Below are 15,402 nucleotides of genomic sequence, written 5' to 3' on the forward strand. Positions count from 1 at the left end.
TGGAAGCATACCAATGGACCAGACGACACGCTCGAGGCGAACTCTCCACTCATACCGTTGCGTCCGTAATCGGTTGGTACATACTCTCGTAACTCTCCCTCCTAGTGTTGATGTACACGAGTGTAGACATCTGCTCCCGCGCCACCTTAAAAGAGGTGACACGAGCAGCGCTCATGCCAAGTTGTAATTACCCATTATTTTATTTTTATAACTCCTTCTGTTCATCTTTCTCTTTTCAGTTTACATGGGCATGTGAATCTCTATAATTAGTTAATTACTAATCTTGGTTCATTTTCTTATGGCCCAACAGCTTAACTGAAGAAATCAGGTTAAATATTCTATGCTACTCAGCTCAACAGTCTTCGAGTTTGCTCCAAGAAAGAGAAAATCGTTTCATGGAGGAGAAACCAAAACGGTTCAGTTTGCTCCAACTATGTTTGGAGCATGGGTGGATCTAGGGGTATTTCCCAGTATTTCTAGAAATACCTAATTATTTTGGTATATATTTTTATGTAGATATGTATATATACTTATATATATGAATGTATAATGTTATAATCTATAGTATTTTTCTACATTTGAGCTCAAAACAAGTAAAAAAACTAGTCATTTAATTTAGAAGTCTAGATTCTAGAAAGTAAATATTGGTTTAAAGTTGCTAATTTGTAGTATTATTTGCTATATTTTAAGCTTATGAATTCAACTTTTTTTTTAATATAAAAGTGGAAATACCTAAGTTTTAAATCTTAGCTCCGCCACTGGTTTGGAGAACTAATTCTTGTCATTCGGAGCACAAATGAAAATGCTTCACTCATCCAACGAGTAGCGTTCAGAGGGTGCGGCGGGTGCGCCTATAGCCCAACCCAGAGGACGGCCCAAACCCCAGTATACAAAACCTTCCATAGCCCATTAGCAAATACGGCCTTCAGGCCTTTCTAGCAGCCACCGCCCTAGCCAGCCCAAGCAGCAAAAGGTGAGTCGTGGAACTTTCCCACTGTATCGCGCGATTGGTCAATTGTCTTGGCCGCCGGTTTAGGCCTTGTTTAGTTCCGAAAAATTTTGCAAAATTTTCTAGATTTTCCGTCACATCGAATCTTTGACGTATGCATGGAGTATTAAATATAGATAAAAATAAAAACTAATTGCACAGTTTGGTCGGAATTGGCGAGACGAATCTTTTGAGCCTAGTTAGTCTATAATTGAACAATATTTGTCAAATACAAATAAAAGTGCTATTATTCCTATTTTGCAAAAAATTTGGAAGTAAACAAGACGTCAGTTGCCAGATGCGCCACCGATGGAGAGTGGAGACAAGAGTCCCTCACACCTCGCCAAGGCCCAGATCATGCCCCCTCCCTCCATCCTAAATTAATTATTATAATTGATTTTCATATCACAAATTTAATTTAATTTGTAAAAAATATATAATATTTATATATCTAAATAAATTTATTTAAAAACTTTTATATTAAAAACATTAATGTTTTTAATATATAATTAGTTAAAAATATAAAATATATAGTTATTTTGGGACGTAGGTGCGCGGCAACGCCGTCGCCAACTTACCATCCACCCATCTCGCCGACAGACTGCAAATTTGCATAGACAGACCGAGGGAGTACGGGGTAGATGGCGAGTTGGGTGATCCTTCTTTGCGCTTTTTCGTTTTTTCGTGTGAACATGTGACGCATTTTGTCAGTCAAATATCTTCATTCCCGGTTTGTCCAATCAGAACAAGGCTGTTTCACAATATCTTTTTTTTTTTTAAAAAAAAAAAACTGATCACAGGAATCCTGATGTCGAAAGTCAAATCTTCTGCCTGTTCCAATAAATATTTTTTTATTTCAGGAATCCAAGAAGCATTTCATCTAGCTTGCAAGAAAAGGAAAACATTTCATCTCAAGCCTTGTTTAGTTCGAGGCCAAAAAAATTGGGAGTGTCATAGGATATGTCACATGGAAATGTCGCATGAGATATTCGGCTACTAATAATAAAAAGTTACATAATCCATTAGAAAATTGTAAGACAAATTTATTAAACTTAATTAATTCATCGTTATCATATGTGTTACTGTACCAATTAGTGTCTAAGTATATATTAATTAGGTTTAAAAGATTAGATTCATAAAATTTAATTAATCTGTGCAATTATTAACGAGGCCTCACTAATCACCGCGGCCATTTGTGGGTGTTGTTGTGGTCGTGGTGTGCCGGTGCCGCGCTGTCCGTGTGACCGTGTGTCTCTGCCGGCGCACGGACCAATCTTTCGTTTCCTGTAACGGGCCGTCATCACCCTCCACCGCTCGGCCCGGCCCACACTTGTGAACCCACCAACCTCCACCATGCGGGTGGTCTAGCCCAACGCGCCGGTCCACGGTGGTCTCGACTCGACAGCCGCCCACTCCTACTATAAAACGAACCAACGCAGGCCTAGGGTTTCCTTCCTCATCCAAGTGTACTCCTCGCGCCGCCGCCGCCGCAGTTCGCTTCGCGTGACCGAGAGCTCGTCGGCCCCCGTCCACGCGAGAAGCGAGAGGTTCGACTCTTCTATCCCCAATTCATCCCCCCGATGCGCCGTAGCTGTAGATTTTATGCTGCGTCACGCGTTTCTTTATTTGTTCCTGTTTGCAAGCTTTGATTCATGCGTGAGCGTTCTGAATCCTCTGGCGTTACGCGCTTGTTCTGGTTCCATGGATATTATGCGATGGATGAGCATAGTAACACTTGATTTCTTAATTTTGTATGTTGGATGCTGTGTGTGACTATGAATCTGGTGTTGTCGTGTGGGTGTCTTATTGATTTCATCCGTAGACTTCGTCGTGCAACCTTGAAGGGTCTCTTAGGTTTTGGTGTCCTCCGTGAATGAAGTTGATATGTATGTTAGTCTAGTTAAACATCATGATGAAGGACACATTTGTTAGTCCAGTTCTAGAATAATATGAATTGTTGTGGAACTAAGCATGGATGTTTTGGGATAGTAGCCCATGATTCTTCGTTTATATGTTGTGCAGCTACAAATCTGTGATCGTGTAGGTTTCTTGACTTTTGCTGTGATCCTACTTTGTGGTACAACCTTTAAGGGTCCTTGAATGAAGTTGTGTAGAAGCATATTGAAGAACACTTGTCTCTTAGGCAATGTTTTCCTAAACGCTAAACTGTAAACAGTCGGTCACCTGCCGTTTAGCCATTATTCGGGCTAAACAGTCCATTAAACGGGCTAAACGGTCAATTAAACGGACTAAACAGATGATTAAAATGAAACGGTGTATCATTGTGTAGCGTTTACACGGCGTTTAAACAGTCTAAACGGCCATTTAGGCGAACAGTGCTCTTAGGGCTGAGTTAACAATAATATCCTAGCAAACGAAACATAATCTCTTTGGTAGTTAGGAACCTCTCAAACACAAGGTGGTAGTGATCATTTTGGAATTATGCCTGAGCAACCATTCTTTTTTACGTCCCAAAGGCAAGGTAATATTGATAATTTGGAATTGTGCCTCAGCAAGCATTCTTTTGATCGTTTCGAATTGTGCTATTTGTAGCATTATGTTAACTTCTCTTTCGTAGTGCAAACAGAATGTGCTCAATACCAAATAAAGAATGTTGTCTTCATATCTTGCTGTGTAATGCTGTTAATTTGTTTCTGTATCTGTTCACAAAGCTCCAATTTGGAAAAAAAAACATGTGAACCGTTTATCTTTGTACCTCACTGCAGTTTAAAATGAAGTATGTGAATCCCCTTGGTAACTGACAAATGCTTTCTATCAGTGCAGCATGGACACCCAGGTGAAGCTTGCTGTTGTGGTGAAGGTGATGGGCAGGACTGGCTCCAGGGGTCAGGTGACCCAGGTCAGAGTGAAGTTCTTGGATGACCAGAACCGTCTCATCATGAGGAACGTCAAGGGCCCAGTTCGTGAGGGTGACATCCTCACCCTTCTTGAGTCCGAGAGGGAGGCCAGGAGGCTGCGCTGAAGCCCTGGTGGTCTTAGTGGTTCTTGTATGGTTTCTTGGATGTCGTCGAATTTGTGCTATGTTTGTTGAACTCGTGTGACCCTTGCAACACCTGCCTTAAGAGTAGTAAGCCTGATAAGATTGCGGTTTTGTTTAATGATCCTTGTCGAAAGTGCACTTATGCTGAGACATGGTTATGCTTTGGTATATTAGCTCAATCTATGCATGCATTGAATACTAGCTGAATCTCAAGGTTTTGTTCTGTGGTTTGGTCGTCAATGTGGTTGTCATATAGTTGATGTTGGTTTGATCTGTATGATCTCTCTGACCATGTTGCTTTGTATATGTATGATCTCTTTGGTCATGTTGATTGGTTTGGGAAAAGCAGTGAGTGCGTTTATTCCAGCGGTTTGGTTTTCCTCAAAATTTGTCACCGGGATTGTTTACTGAATGGTTTGGTTTTCCTCGAGTTTTGGCACCGGTACTGATGGAATGTGTGTTTATTTAAACAGTTTTGTTTTCCTCAAATTATTGCACCGGCATATTACCTTGTTAACTTTCGTGGCAAACAAATAAAACCTTACAGAAAATTAACTTGTTAGCAAACAAATGAAACCTTGCAGACAAATTTTGGTTTTCCTCATTTCATCACTGCTAAACTGATTTAACAACGCTACAAGAGAGCTTTTTCGGGAAAAAAAAGGAATTAAGGGCTTTTTTGAAAAAGGAAGAATTGACAAACCTAGCATCAAACATTTCATGAAACCTTTCGGGCCTCTAATCCAAAAAACAAGCGAGCCCAATGCACAAATAGGGCCCGTCGGTCTGCTCAAATTGCGTGGAGTCTGCTCGGGTTCCTTCCGGGCGTTCCTCGACACTGTTCCAGGGCGGCGTGGTTTCATGTCCCTGTTGCCCACTCGGGCGGCTTCAGACCTCGCCATCGCCAGTCGCAAGTCATTCAGTCGCCCAAATCTTCGTCTCTGGATTGTTTCCGAATGGCGGTGTTCCGCGCCGGAGAGTAGTCGGAGCGCGGATCGTCCTTTATAGCTCTTGAGCTTACCAGTCAAAATTAGCCCTATTTAAAATAGTATTTTTTTTTCTTAACAAATCAGCATCAACACTAGATATTATACATGGCTAGAAGCTCTTCACCTCTTTGCTCCAATATGGCAGCTGACCAGTGTTGATCCAAGTGCCATGACGTTCCATATGTGCAACTTCACCTCTGTCGAACGATGTGTTGATGGTGATGCCAAAGCCGCCATGGATGATGGATGCCACGAGAATGCACTCGGATCCGTTGCCAATTCGCCGTTGAGTTGACGACGGACAGCACAAAACCCATCAGCGCATGGTGCAGGGACGGTAGTAGTCCGGCTTTGATTCTTGGCTATGCGCGGATGGGAGCAGGAATTCATGGTTTCATGCTCGCCGTGGGGACAGTCGCAGCAACGGATGGAGCAGCTCTGGTGGAAAGCCTGGAACTCCATGTGCCATTGGTGGACTGACTGACATCCGGGCTAACGACTGCAGGGAAGACTCGGGTATTGTGGCCTTTGCCAACTTTTCTTCTCCTTGGTCATTGCATTCGTATGAATCGCATCATATCTATATCCAACAAAGCGACAAGTTTACGGTGATTTCGTCAATTTCAGATTTTATCGATTTAGTTTAGTTATTTAGAGATGTTCATAGGATAAAATGTACGTATATGTACGTTTATAGAGGTGACCGAATAAGTATACATGCATATATGTTTCTATACTAGTTTTAAAAACATCTTTGCAAAGATATATCTTTTTTGCGAAGTCATATTCCAACTAGTGCCACTAAAAAAGACATTAGAGCATCTCCAAGAGTTTGCTATTTTCAACTTGACATCTATAAAATTTTAGCAAAACAAGAAAAAACATTCTCCAATAATTTGGTATCTTAACTTGGCAAAAGTAGGAAGTTGGTATATTTTGCTTCTCAGCGCGTAAATGTACGCGCGCGCATCCCCGTTGGCATCGCAGGTTCACGCGCTGCCCGCTTGCCTTCGCGCACGAGCCTGCTGCTGCTGGGCATGTCACCTCGCCTCCTGCTGGTCTTTGGTCCATGTCGGCTCTCCGTTGACAGACATGAAAGATTTCTGCTCGTCGTGAATAAAGGACTTGTTTAGTTTTCAAAAGTTTTTAAAATTTTCTTTCACATTGAATCTTCGATATATATATATAGAGCATTAAATATAAATGAAAATAAAAATTAATTGCATAATTACCTATAATTTGCGAGATAAATCTTTTAAATCTAGCTAAAAAATTTCTGGAACTAAACAGGCCTGTGATTATTTTCTTTTTTGCTAGTTGCTACTACTGAATGATACTTGTAAACAAACTGAATGATACCCTGTGCAAGAAAAAAAAGTTTGTGAGCATTCTTTTTTAATTTTGTCAAGTCAAAAATATCAAACACTTGGAGATGAGCTGATTTTTTACTTGGCATATGTTTTTGGGAGTTGGCCAAGTATAATTTAGCAAACTCTTGAAGATGCTCTATGTTGGAAATGTAAAAGGCAAGGGTACACTTTCTTGCGATTGTCGAGAATTCTTTCCCCTTTGGGTGAACATGAATGAACAGGATATGCGAGGTACTCTCTCTCTCTCTCCCAAAACTGAAATACTACAAGATATTCGAACAATTTTAGAATTGAATAAAAAGTCTAGCAAAAGATTAACTTGGTTATCACTTATTAATTAGTTCAGTTGTTTGCTTGCATAATTTTCTAGTAAGGTCTGGTTGATTTTGGCTACCAATTACGTGAGTTTTTTTTTCAGATAAGGTCGTGTTTAAAAGCCATTCGTAGATGGGGCCGAACAATCCAAAATTAATACTACCACATCAACGCAAATTAAGGCCTTGTTTAGTTGTCAAATTTTTAGGATTTCAGATACTGTAGCATTATACAGGTTACAAATGACCATATACTCCTTTTATATAGTATTTAGAAGTCGTTTTTGACAAAATTTGATCATCAATAACTTTTAAATTGTGGAGTTTGCAAATGTGAATTATATAAATAGATTTGTTTTGAAAAAATACTTCCATAAAAGTATACATATATCATTTTTTAGATATTTTTTTTATAAAAATAAGAGATCAAAATTGTATTTATAAGACCATATCGCTATCCTAAACGATACTAGATGAGTCCTACAATCAAGCTCATCGCACCCTTAGAAAAATGGAGACACCCACATCCTCGTCGCAAAGCTAGAACACTTTCCGGTTTAGGCACTGTTTTGTTTGGCATGGTTGTAAAGAGCTATAGCTCCTTGCTATAGTGAAAAAATATAACTTTATTAACCGTTAACGGAAAGGGCCGGAGCCAAGGATACGCACCTCGGCAGCTGGCGTCGTCCAAATATTATATAGTAAAAAAAATAATTTTGTGCGTGTCCAATAGGGACAGGGCCGTCCCTAGGCAAGTGAGGAGGCCTGTGCGACTGCACAAGGGCCTAGGCTCCCATCTGCTTGGGGCCCAATTTGATTGGTTCCTGAGATATTATTTGGGCTTTTTCCTACAGCCCAGTCTCGTGGTCTCTAAGGCTGTCTATTTTTTTTTTTGAGGCAATGGTCCCTGAGACAGTCTGGGACTTTTTTTTTTAGGAAACAGACAGTCTGGGACTCTGTGTCGCTTCAATTGTGGTCTCGCTCGTTTGCTTCGTCACCCGATCAGTTGCAGCACAACACCTCTTTGTAGTTGCATGATCCACGGCCACCTGTTTCAAGAAAAAGGAAAAAAAACACGGCCATCAAAATATAACGACAATCCAGAATTGTTGTTCGACATCAGATTAGACTTTTTTTTAAAAGAGAGGCAAGTTACCAGCATGGCCATCAATTACCCTGATTCCAAAACAAAAGGAAGTAAAAAAGATACAGCAGTATAGGCCGATATGCATGCTGAATGTAAGTTTTAAGATCTTTACTAAGGTCTTGGCTAACAGGCTTACTGTGTTGGCCGACAAAGTAGTGAGAAAGTCGCAAACCGCATTTATGCCAGGAAGAAACATTTTGGAAGGGGTGGTGATTCTGCATGAAACAATACATGAACTGCACAAAAAAAAGAAGAATGGAGTGATATTGAAATTGGATTTCGAAAAAGCCTATGATAAAGTAAATTGGCCTTTTGTGCAGCAAACGCTTAGGATGAAAGGCTTCTCGCCTGTTTGGTGTAAGTGGATTGAAAAGGCTGTAAGTCAAGGGAATGTGGGGATCAAAGTGAATGATGAGATTGGTCAGAACTTCCAAACCAGAAAAGGACTGAGGCAAGGGGATCCACTCTCACCTATCCTTTTTAATTTGGTGGCGGACATGCTGGCCATTCTTGTTTCGAGAGCAAAGAACGACAGGCAGTTTGGAGGCCTAGTACCTAACCTCATTGATGATGGGTTGTCTATTCTGCAATATGCAGATGATACTATTTTGTTCATGGACGATGATTTAGTGGGGGCTAGAAATCTAAAGTTAGTGCTAGTAGCTTTTGAGAAGTTGTCGGGCTTGAAAATCAATTTTCATAAGAGCGAGTTGTTTTGTTTCGGAGGAGCTAAGGACAGAAGCATGGAATATGTGGAGCTGTTCGGCTGCGTAGAGGGGAGCTTCCCCTTCAGATACTTAGGAATCCCAATGCACTTCCGGAAGCTTTCGAACAAGCACTGGAGTTCAATCGAAGAGCGATTCCAGAAAAAACTTAGTAGCTGGAAAGGGAAGCTGCTATCTTCTGGGGGCAGATTAGTGCTAATAAATTCAGTCCTGTCTAGTCTACCTATGTTCATGATGTCCTTTTTTGCAATTCCTAAAGGGGTGCAAAAAAGACTGGATTATTATCGATCCAGATTTTTCTGGCAGTGTGACGAACATAAGAAGAAGTATAGGTTAGCAAAGTGGAATATACTTTGTAAACCAAGGTGCATGGGGGGATTGGGGATCTTAGACTTAGAAACCCAGAACAAATGCTTACTTAGTAAGTGGTTGTTCAAGCTCTTCAATGAGGATGGTCTTTGGCAAGATGTGCTGAAAAGGAAGTATGTCAAAGACAAATGCTTATCTCAAATCAAAAAGCGTCCAGGAGATTCCCATTTCTGGTCTGGACTGATGGAGGTGAAAGAATTGTTACTTCAGCATGGTCGATTCATAGTAAATAATGGTTGCCAGACTAGGTTCTGGGAGGATGTGTGGACTGATCAACAACCGTTAATGCAGAAATTTCCAGACCTGTATAGAATCGTGAGGAAAAAAGGGGTTTCAGTTGCTAGTGTACTTAGTTCTACCCCGCTGAATGTTTCCTTCAGACGGGGTTTAGTGGGGGAAAGACTGAAGGATTGGCTCAATTTAGTGGCTCTAGTGCTACAGGTATGCCTGAACAATGACAAAGACAAATTCATTTGGCAAAATAAAAAGAATGGAGTTTTCTCAACGCAGTCAATGTATAGAGAAATAATGAAAAGAGAGAAGATATCTGGGAACGAAGTATTCTGGAAAGCGAAGTTGCCTTTGAAAATTAAATTTTTCTTTGGTACTTGAAAAGAGGGGTAATTTTAACAAAAGACAACTTATTAAAAATAAGATGGAAGGGTGATTCTAAGTGTAATCTGTGTGGTCTGGATGAAAGTATCCAACACCTCTTCTTTGAATGCCGGGTGGCTAGATTTGTTTGGAACGCATTATTTATAACTTTTAGTATTAAACCACCAAAGTGTACATCCCACATGTTTGGATCTTGGATAAGGGGTTTTGCTCCAAGGCTAAGAAATCAAATGCTAGTGGGGATAGCAGCTTTTTGTTGGGTTTTATGGCTAAATAGAAATGATGCGGTTTTCCAAAATTTGGTTGCTAATTCTTATTTGCAGGTGATTTTCAGGGGGAGTTTCTGGATCAGGCATTGGTCCCTGCTGTCTAAAGAGGAAGAGAGAAGAAATTTGAATTATGGCTGCAGATATCTGGAAGGAGCAGCACTACAACTCTTTAGTTCCTGGAAACATTATAAGAGAATAGGAGTGTAGAATCCTTCTTTTGTTGTGGTCTGTGCCTCGGGCAGTACCTATTTGATTTCCTTCCTGTGTAAGGCAACAGATATCTGTTGTGTTTGCCCGGTTCGAGTGTCTTCATGTGTAAGGTTTAGATTTGTGGTCAGTTTGCTCGCTTTAGCTGAGCTCTGGACTTTGTCATGGCTAGGTTGCCCTCATGTGTTAGGGCCCAAGTTTTTATCTAGTTTGCCGCTTAGCGGATTCTGGGTTATGTCCCAACTTTTGTAATGTTTAAGCTGTAAGCATTCACTCGTGAATGTGCAGGCTGGAATAGATATTCCTTTATCTAAAAAAAGACTTTTTTTAAAAAAAAAAGTAACACACGGTGCAAGGTGGACGCTCACAACACACATATTTACCTCTATGAGCATCTCAAAGTGATTGAGGTAGTAAATCTCGATATTCATGAGGTCATCATGGATATCTCACTATAGATAGAGACGTCGTCTACCACTAAAAGTATAACATCGCTAAATTCTAAAATAAATTCAGAAAAATACAGGTGCCCGTGACCCTTCGATGAGTGAACCGGATAAAGAGATTCTACTATAAAAAAACTCAATCAACTGATCTATATTAAGTTCGTCGATTATACCTTCATATCAGACCATCAGCCTCCACATCCCTGCCAAGCCTGAAAGTTAAGATATTTTATTGTTTATAAGATGGAATTTACGCTGTGTCTACTTCCGCTTTCATCCACCAGTGATTGATTTGTATTACTTTTTACTTCATTGGTGTCATCCTTGGTAGAGGGAAGGACCTTGCTGCGGAGTTCACACCATCATCAGGCATGAGAGCATTTAGGTTCAACTCAAAAATCAATGATTGTTCTTATATTAATTTGGATTGTTTCACCATTGAATTTATATTGACGAGTACACAATTGCATCCACTAATTTTGTTATTTTTCATTGTTTTGTGATATAGGCCGTATCTTCTACAAATCAGGTTTAGAATTTCACGTTTTAAACTCCCCATATATAGTTTGCACAAGGTTCCTGAATTTCTTCAGACAACCCTGCATAGGGAGTTCTACTTACAAGCAAACATATACATGAGTTGCAACGAAATGGACATAGTTCGGCAGCCCATGTCTATGCCAATGAAACATACTCGTTGTGGTCGTCTCAACAATTTGTATTTCAAAGATTTATTTAATGACCATTTCATATGTTTCAGTGCGCCTTGGAATCAAACTCTATATCATCTCTGATGCACAAACACAAGCAGATTCTAACTTTTAAAAGCATAGGTCGTGATTCTAACTTTTAAAAGCATAGGTCGTGATTCTAACTTTTAAAAGCATACATCGTGAGTCCAGATCACATACAGGACATGGATAAACATGTCTCAACACAAAGGAACACACAGTTTGTGTCATATGTTCGAATATGTCTTGGAATCATACTTTTGTACGGTGACTACATGTGTGCTATGCTGACTTGTATGAGCACGAGTCAAGAGATTGGGTCACGGATGGGACAATAAACCAATTAAAACTCTTATCTATTTCATCATGTATATTGTACAATACTATTTTTAGTAAAACTAACCAAGACTCCTATGCTTGGGGAGTCGGGAGACAGACAGACCAAGGAAGAGGGTGAATGACGAAAATCTAGAGGAGAATTTTTCAGTCTTAAATATCAGGTATATAAATATAGATACAATTATAGTATCTTTGCGAAGATTGGTCACACAATAGGCTAGTATGCCTAGATCACATAAGGATCAATTGGACTGCGTGAGGATCAATTGACGATGAGGGTGGCAAAGCTGGCTCAACTAATTTTAATAGGTCAGCCTCAATGAGAAACCTCAAAACGCCTCGAAGGAAACAGGGAGATGCAACTAGGGTTGTTCTAGGTTGACAAGGCCACGTAGAACCTCACGAATCTTGTCAAGAGATGCATAGAATTATAGATGCAGGGGTTAAGAAAGCTAGGGGATGGAGAAGGTAAAATAGTATATTGGTTCATTTTAAATCCTGAATATCTCAATCAACTGTGTTCTTTTTATTATTATTATTATAGAGGAGGGTGGTCTTATTGAATGGGGGACAAATCCCTTGCAAATCCAAGCAAAATACAATTTCAACTCGTCTAAACTGTCAAAACTGCTTTAGCTGATTTCCATGGTCTGAATCTTCGTGGAATGGATGGGTATTTTTTCTCACTTGGACTACCAATTTAATATTCCATATATGCATTCTAATTATGTCGATAAAAGGAACACAATGGCGAGGTAAATGTGCAATTCGAGGAATAAATCCACTTTTGAAAATCACCGCCGGCTGAGTTTTTCCAAAGCTATTTTCCCTTTATTTCCAAATTGGATGTTATTTATTAGATCAGTTTCAATAGGGGTTTTATGATATAATTTTCAAAATATTTTAGAAATAGTGCAGAAAAAATTCATCTCTATAAAAATATCTCTATTCTCATGAAACTTTCATCATCTCTTTCTTCATCAATATAGTGCTACGTCAGTATATTTAATATACATGAAACTTCTATAAAATCTCTATTCAGATTAGCCTTGTATAGTTTTCATCATCTGGTGGAATCTAAAGGTGAAGCCTAATTTTCAATTAGGATGTATATAAATAAAGATTGGAGCAGGAGACATGTAGCATCGAGGTCCCTGAGGTCGGTCTGCTAGGAAGCCCTATGTTGCATCAGTTCTCTGCTCTTTTGTTGTCTGGTCCGTGTCCCGTGTCCGTGTCCCTCAGGTAATCGCTAACACAGTAGACAACCAGGACACATGGGGAACACAGAGAGCCCATGCTACAGCCTATACTGCCAAATACTACAGCCATCGCGTGTGTAGGACTGTAGGAGTATGGTTCACCGCATAGTCCCACTCAATCGACGATCGACGGATCGACCAATCGTGCCCGTGCCGCGCTTTGGTGAACGGCCATTCCAACTTAAAACCTAAAATTTTTCAAGATTCAATGTCATATCGAATTTCTAGACGCATGTATTAAGTATAGACGAAAATAAAAAGTAATTGTATGGTTTGATTGGAATTTATGAAATAAATATTTTGTGTCTAGTTAGTTTATGGTTGAACAATAATTTCCACAAACAAAGAGCTATGGTGTTGTGAAATTTTTTTCGTTTCGCAGGCCCTGTTTAGTTTGAGGATAAAATTTTTGTGAGTGTCACATTGAATATGTCGGAAAGATGTCGGGAAAGATTTTTAGAAACTAATAAAAAAACAAATTACATAGCTCGTTAGAAAACTGCAAGACAAATTTATTAAGTATAATTAATCTATCATTAGCACATGTGGGTTATGGTAGCACTTAAGGCTAATCAAGGAGTAACTAGGCTTAAAAAATTCATATCGCGATTTTCAACCAAACTGTGTAATTAGTTTATTTTTTTATCTATATTTAATGTTACATGCATATGTTCAAAGATTCGATGGGATGGATGAAAAATTTTTATGCGAGGCCCAAGCGTAAACGGCAGGCACGCACATGGGGGATCTGACTATCTGAGACACTATACAGTCTACAGTGCGTGTTTTTTGCCCGAGCTGGAAGTACACAGACCGGCAGAGAGGAGTAGGGGCCTAGGGAGCGCAGGGCGCTCGCTGGCGTGCACAGTGCACAGGGCGCTGGACACGGCGGCGGTACATATAGGCACTAGCCACACCGGTAGTAGCATCAGGGTCCGGACCAAAGGGTAGGGGTCCGGTCGCTGCCGTCGTCCCGGCGTCCGTCCGTGGCTCGCCTCCTGAAGGACGCGACGCGACGCGACGCAACCTGTGTCCTGTGCTGTGTCGTCGGGCGTGACGTACCATCGGCTGCTGGACTCCAGCAGTTGTACTGGTCCATGACTCCAGTAAGGCCTTGTTCAGTTGGCAAAAACTGGTGAAAAACGGCACTGTAGCACTTTCGTTTTTATTTGACAAACATTATCCAATTATAGAGTAACTAGGCTCAAAAGATTCATCTCGCGGTTTACGGATGAACTGTGCAAATAGTTTTTGTTTTTATGTATATTTAATGCTCCATGCATGTGCCGTAAGATTCGATGTGACGGGGAATCTTGAAAAATTTTGCGAACTAAACAAGGCCTAAACTTCGAATCAGGGGGGGGAACTTATGGAATACGAGGGAAGCAGTTTTGGGTCCATGCCGTTTACAGATGAACTGTGCAAATAGTTTTTGTTTTCATGTATATTTAATACTCCATGCATGTGCCGCAATATTCGATGTGACGGAGAATCTTGAAAATTTTTTAGAACTAAACAAGGCCTAAACGAGAGTCTTGTACTCCAGAAACCAAGAAATCAAAGCCCAGGCGAAATGCCCGTCTGCCGCGCGAGACGGAGTGGAGATTCACGCAGCCAAAAAAAAAGAAAAAACTAGAAAACACGAGTCCGGCAAACTGAACAGAACTCCGCGCGTCGTGCCAGCCAAATCACCCCATGTCGCAGTCCCGTAGCGGTCCAGAACCATAAGCTGATTGGATGGATTCCTGCGCCGGCAAGCGGACAAGCGCAACAGCCTCCCGCGCTCCGTGTTCGTTTCGTGGCGGCCCGGCGGCAGCGACAGCAACGAATCCAATTCTACCGGAGCTCCTGCTCCTCCGAGTCTCCACTCTCCAGCGCGATTCTTTGGATCGAAAGAGGGCAAGAGGCACTCGCCTCGCACTGCTGCTAGCTGCACTGCCCATCCTGCACTTGCCCGTTCTCGTTCAGTTCCGGGCGGCGGGGTCGCCGCGCAGATTTCACGGAAGGACAGAGAGCCTGTCGGCGGCGGTCTTGGGGGCAAAGAAAATTCTCCTGTCCTGCACTAAACAGCTGTAAAGTGTGTCGCCGTCACGGCATCCGAGTTAGATCCCCTCGACAACAGCAACGTCCTAACGCCGGAACAACCGGACGACGACGACGACGACGAGTGGTACGAGCAAGCACTACGCAGTCAGAGTCTCAGCGGGGGCCGGCCATTTGCTCCTCTGACAATCATTCAGGGTTCAGGTGCACAAGGGATTGGTTCGGCACATGAACAGAGAACAGCGAGCCCCAATCAGCCAAGGAGCCGGCCGGTTCTCCGATCCGATCGATCGATCTAGACCAGACGACAGTGATTCTGGCGTGCGGGGAACCTGTCCGGTTGAGTGCCATGCTTAGCTTGAGACCGCCGTCGCGGCGTCGCTTCTGTTCCCCGCCGATCTGCCGGCACACGCATTGCATGTCCGGCTGCGGTTAGGGATTCCAAAATGCCAAATTCGAATTCGGGGATTTCTTGTCTTCTCGTGTAGCATATACTCCATCTTTTCTTGTCTTTGATTTTTCATTCTGCGGACAGCAGGGGGGCCACTGCTTGGTTACATACATGTTCACAATAGTTGTGGTGGAGGATA

At 41.4% G+C, this 15,402-nt stretch overlaps 1 protein-coding gene across 2 annotated transcripts; it reads left to right on the forward strand.

Moving 5' to 3' along the window:
- LOC110431762 (40S ribosomal protein S28) lies at nt 2,400-4,229 on the forward strand. Of its 2 annotated transcripts, none has more exons than XM_021451305.1 (2): nt 2,400-2,535; nt 3,768-4,229. In XM_021451305.1, exon 2 carries the CDS (start codon nt 3,774-3,776, stop codon nt 3,969-3,971), a length of 198 nt encoding a protein of 65 aa, XP_021306980.1. In that variant the 5' UTR covers nt 2,400-2,535; nt 3,768-3,773; the 3' UTR covers nt 3,972-4,229. The 2 variants fall into 2 exon arrangements, with proteins under 2 accessions (XP_021306980.1, XP_021306979.1); XM_021451304.1 differs by having other exon boundaries at nt 3,773-4,229.

The sequence above is a fragment of the Sorghum bicolor genome, chromosome 1 (genome assembly GCF_000003195.3).
Source record: "Sorghum bicolor cultivar BTx623 chromosome 1, Sorghum_bicolor_NCBIv3, whole genome shotgun sequence".
Lineage (NCBI taxonomy): Eukaryota > Viridiplantae > Streptophyta > Magnoliopsida > Poales > Poaceae > Sorghum > Sorghum bicolor.

Excerpts from the sequence above, each read along its gene's own strand:
- LOC110431762 (XM_021451305.1), top strand. The coding sequence starts at position 3,774 with ATGGACACCCAGGTGAAGCTTGCTGTTGTGGTGAAGGTGATGGGCAGG.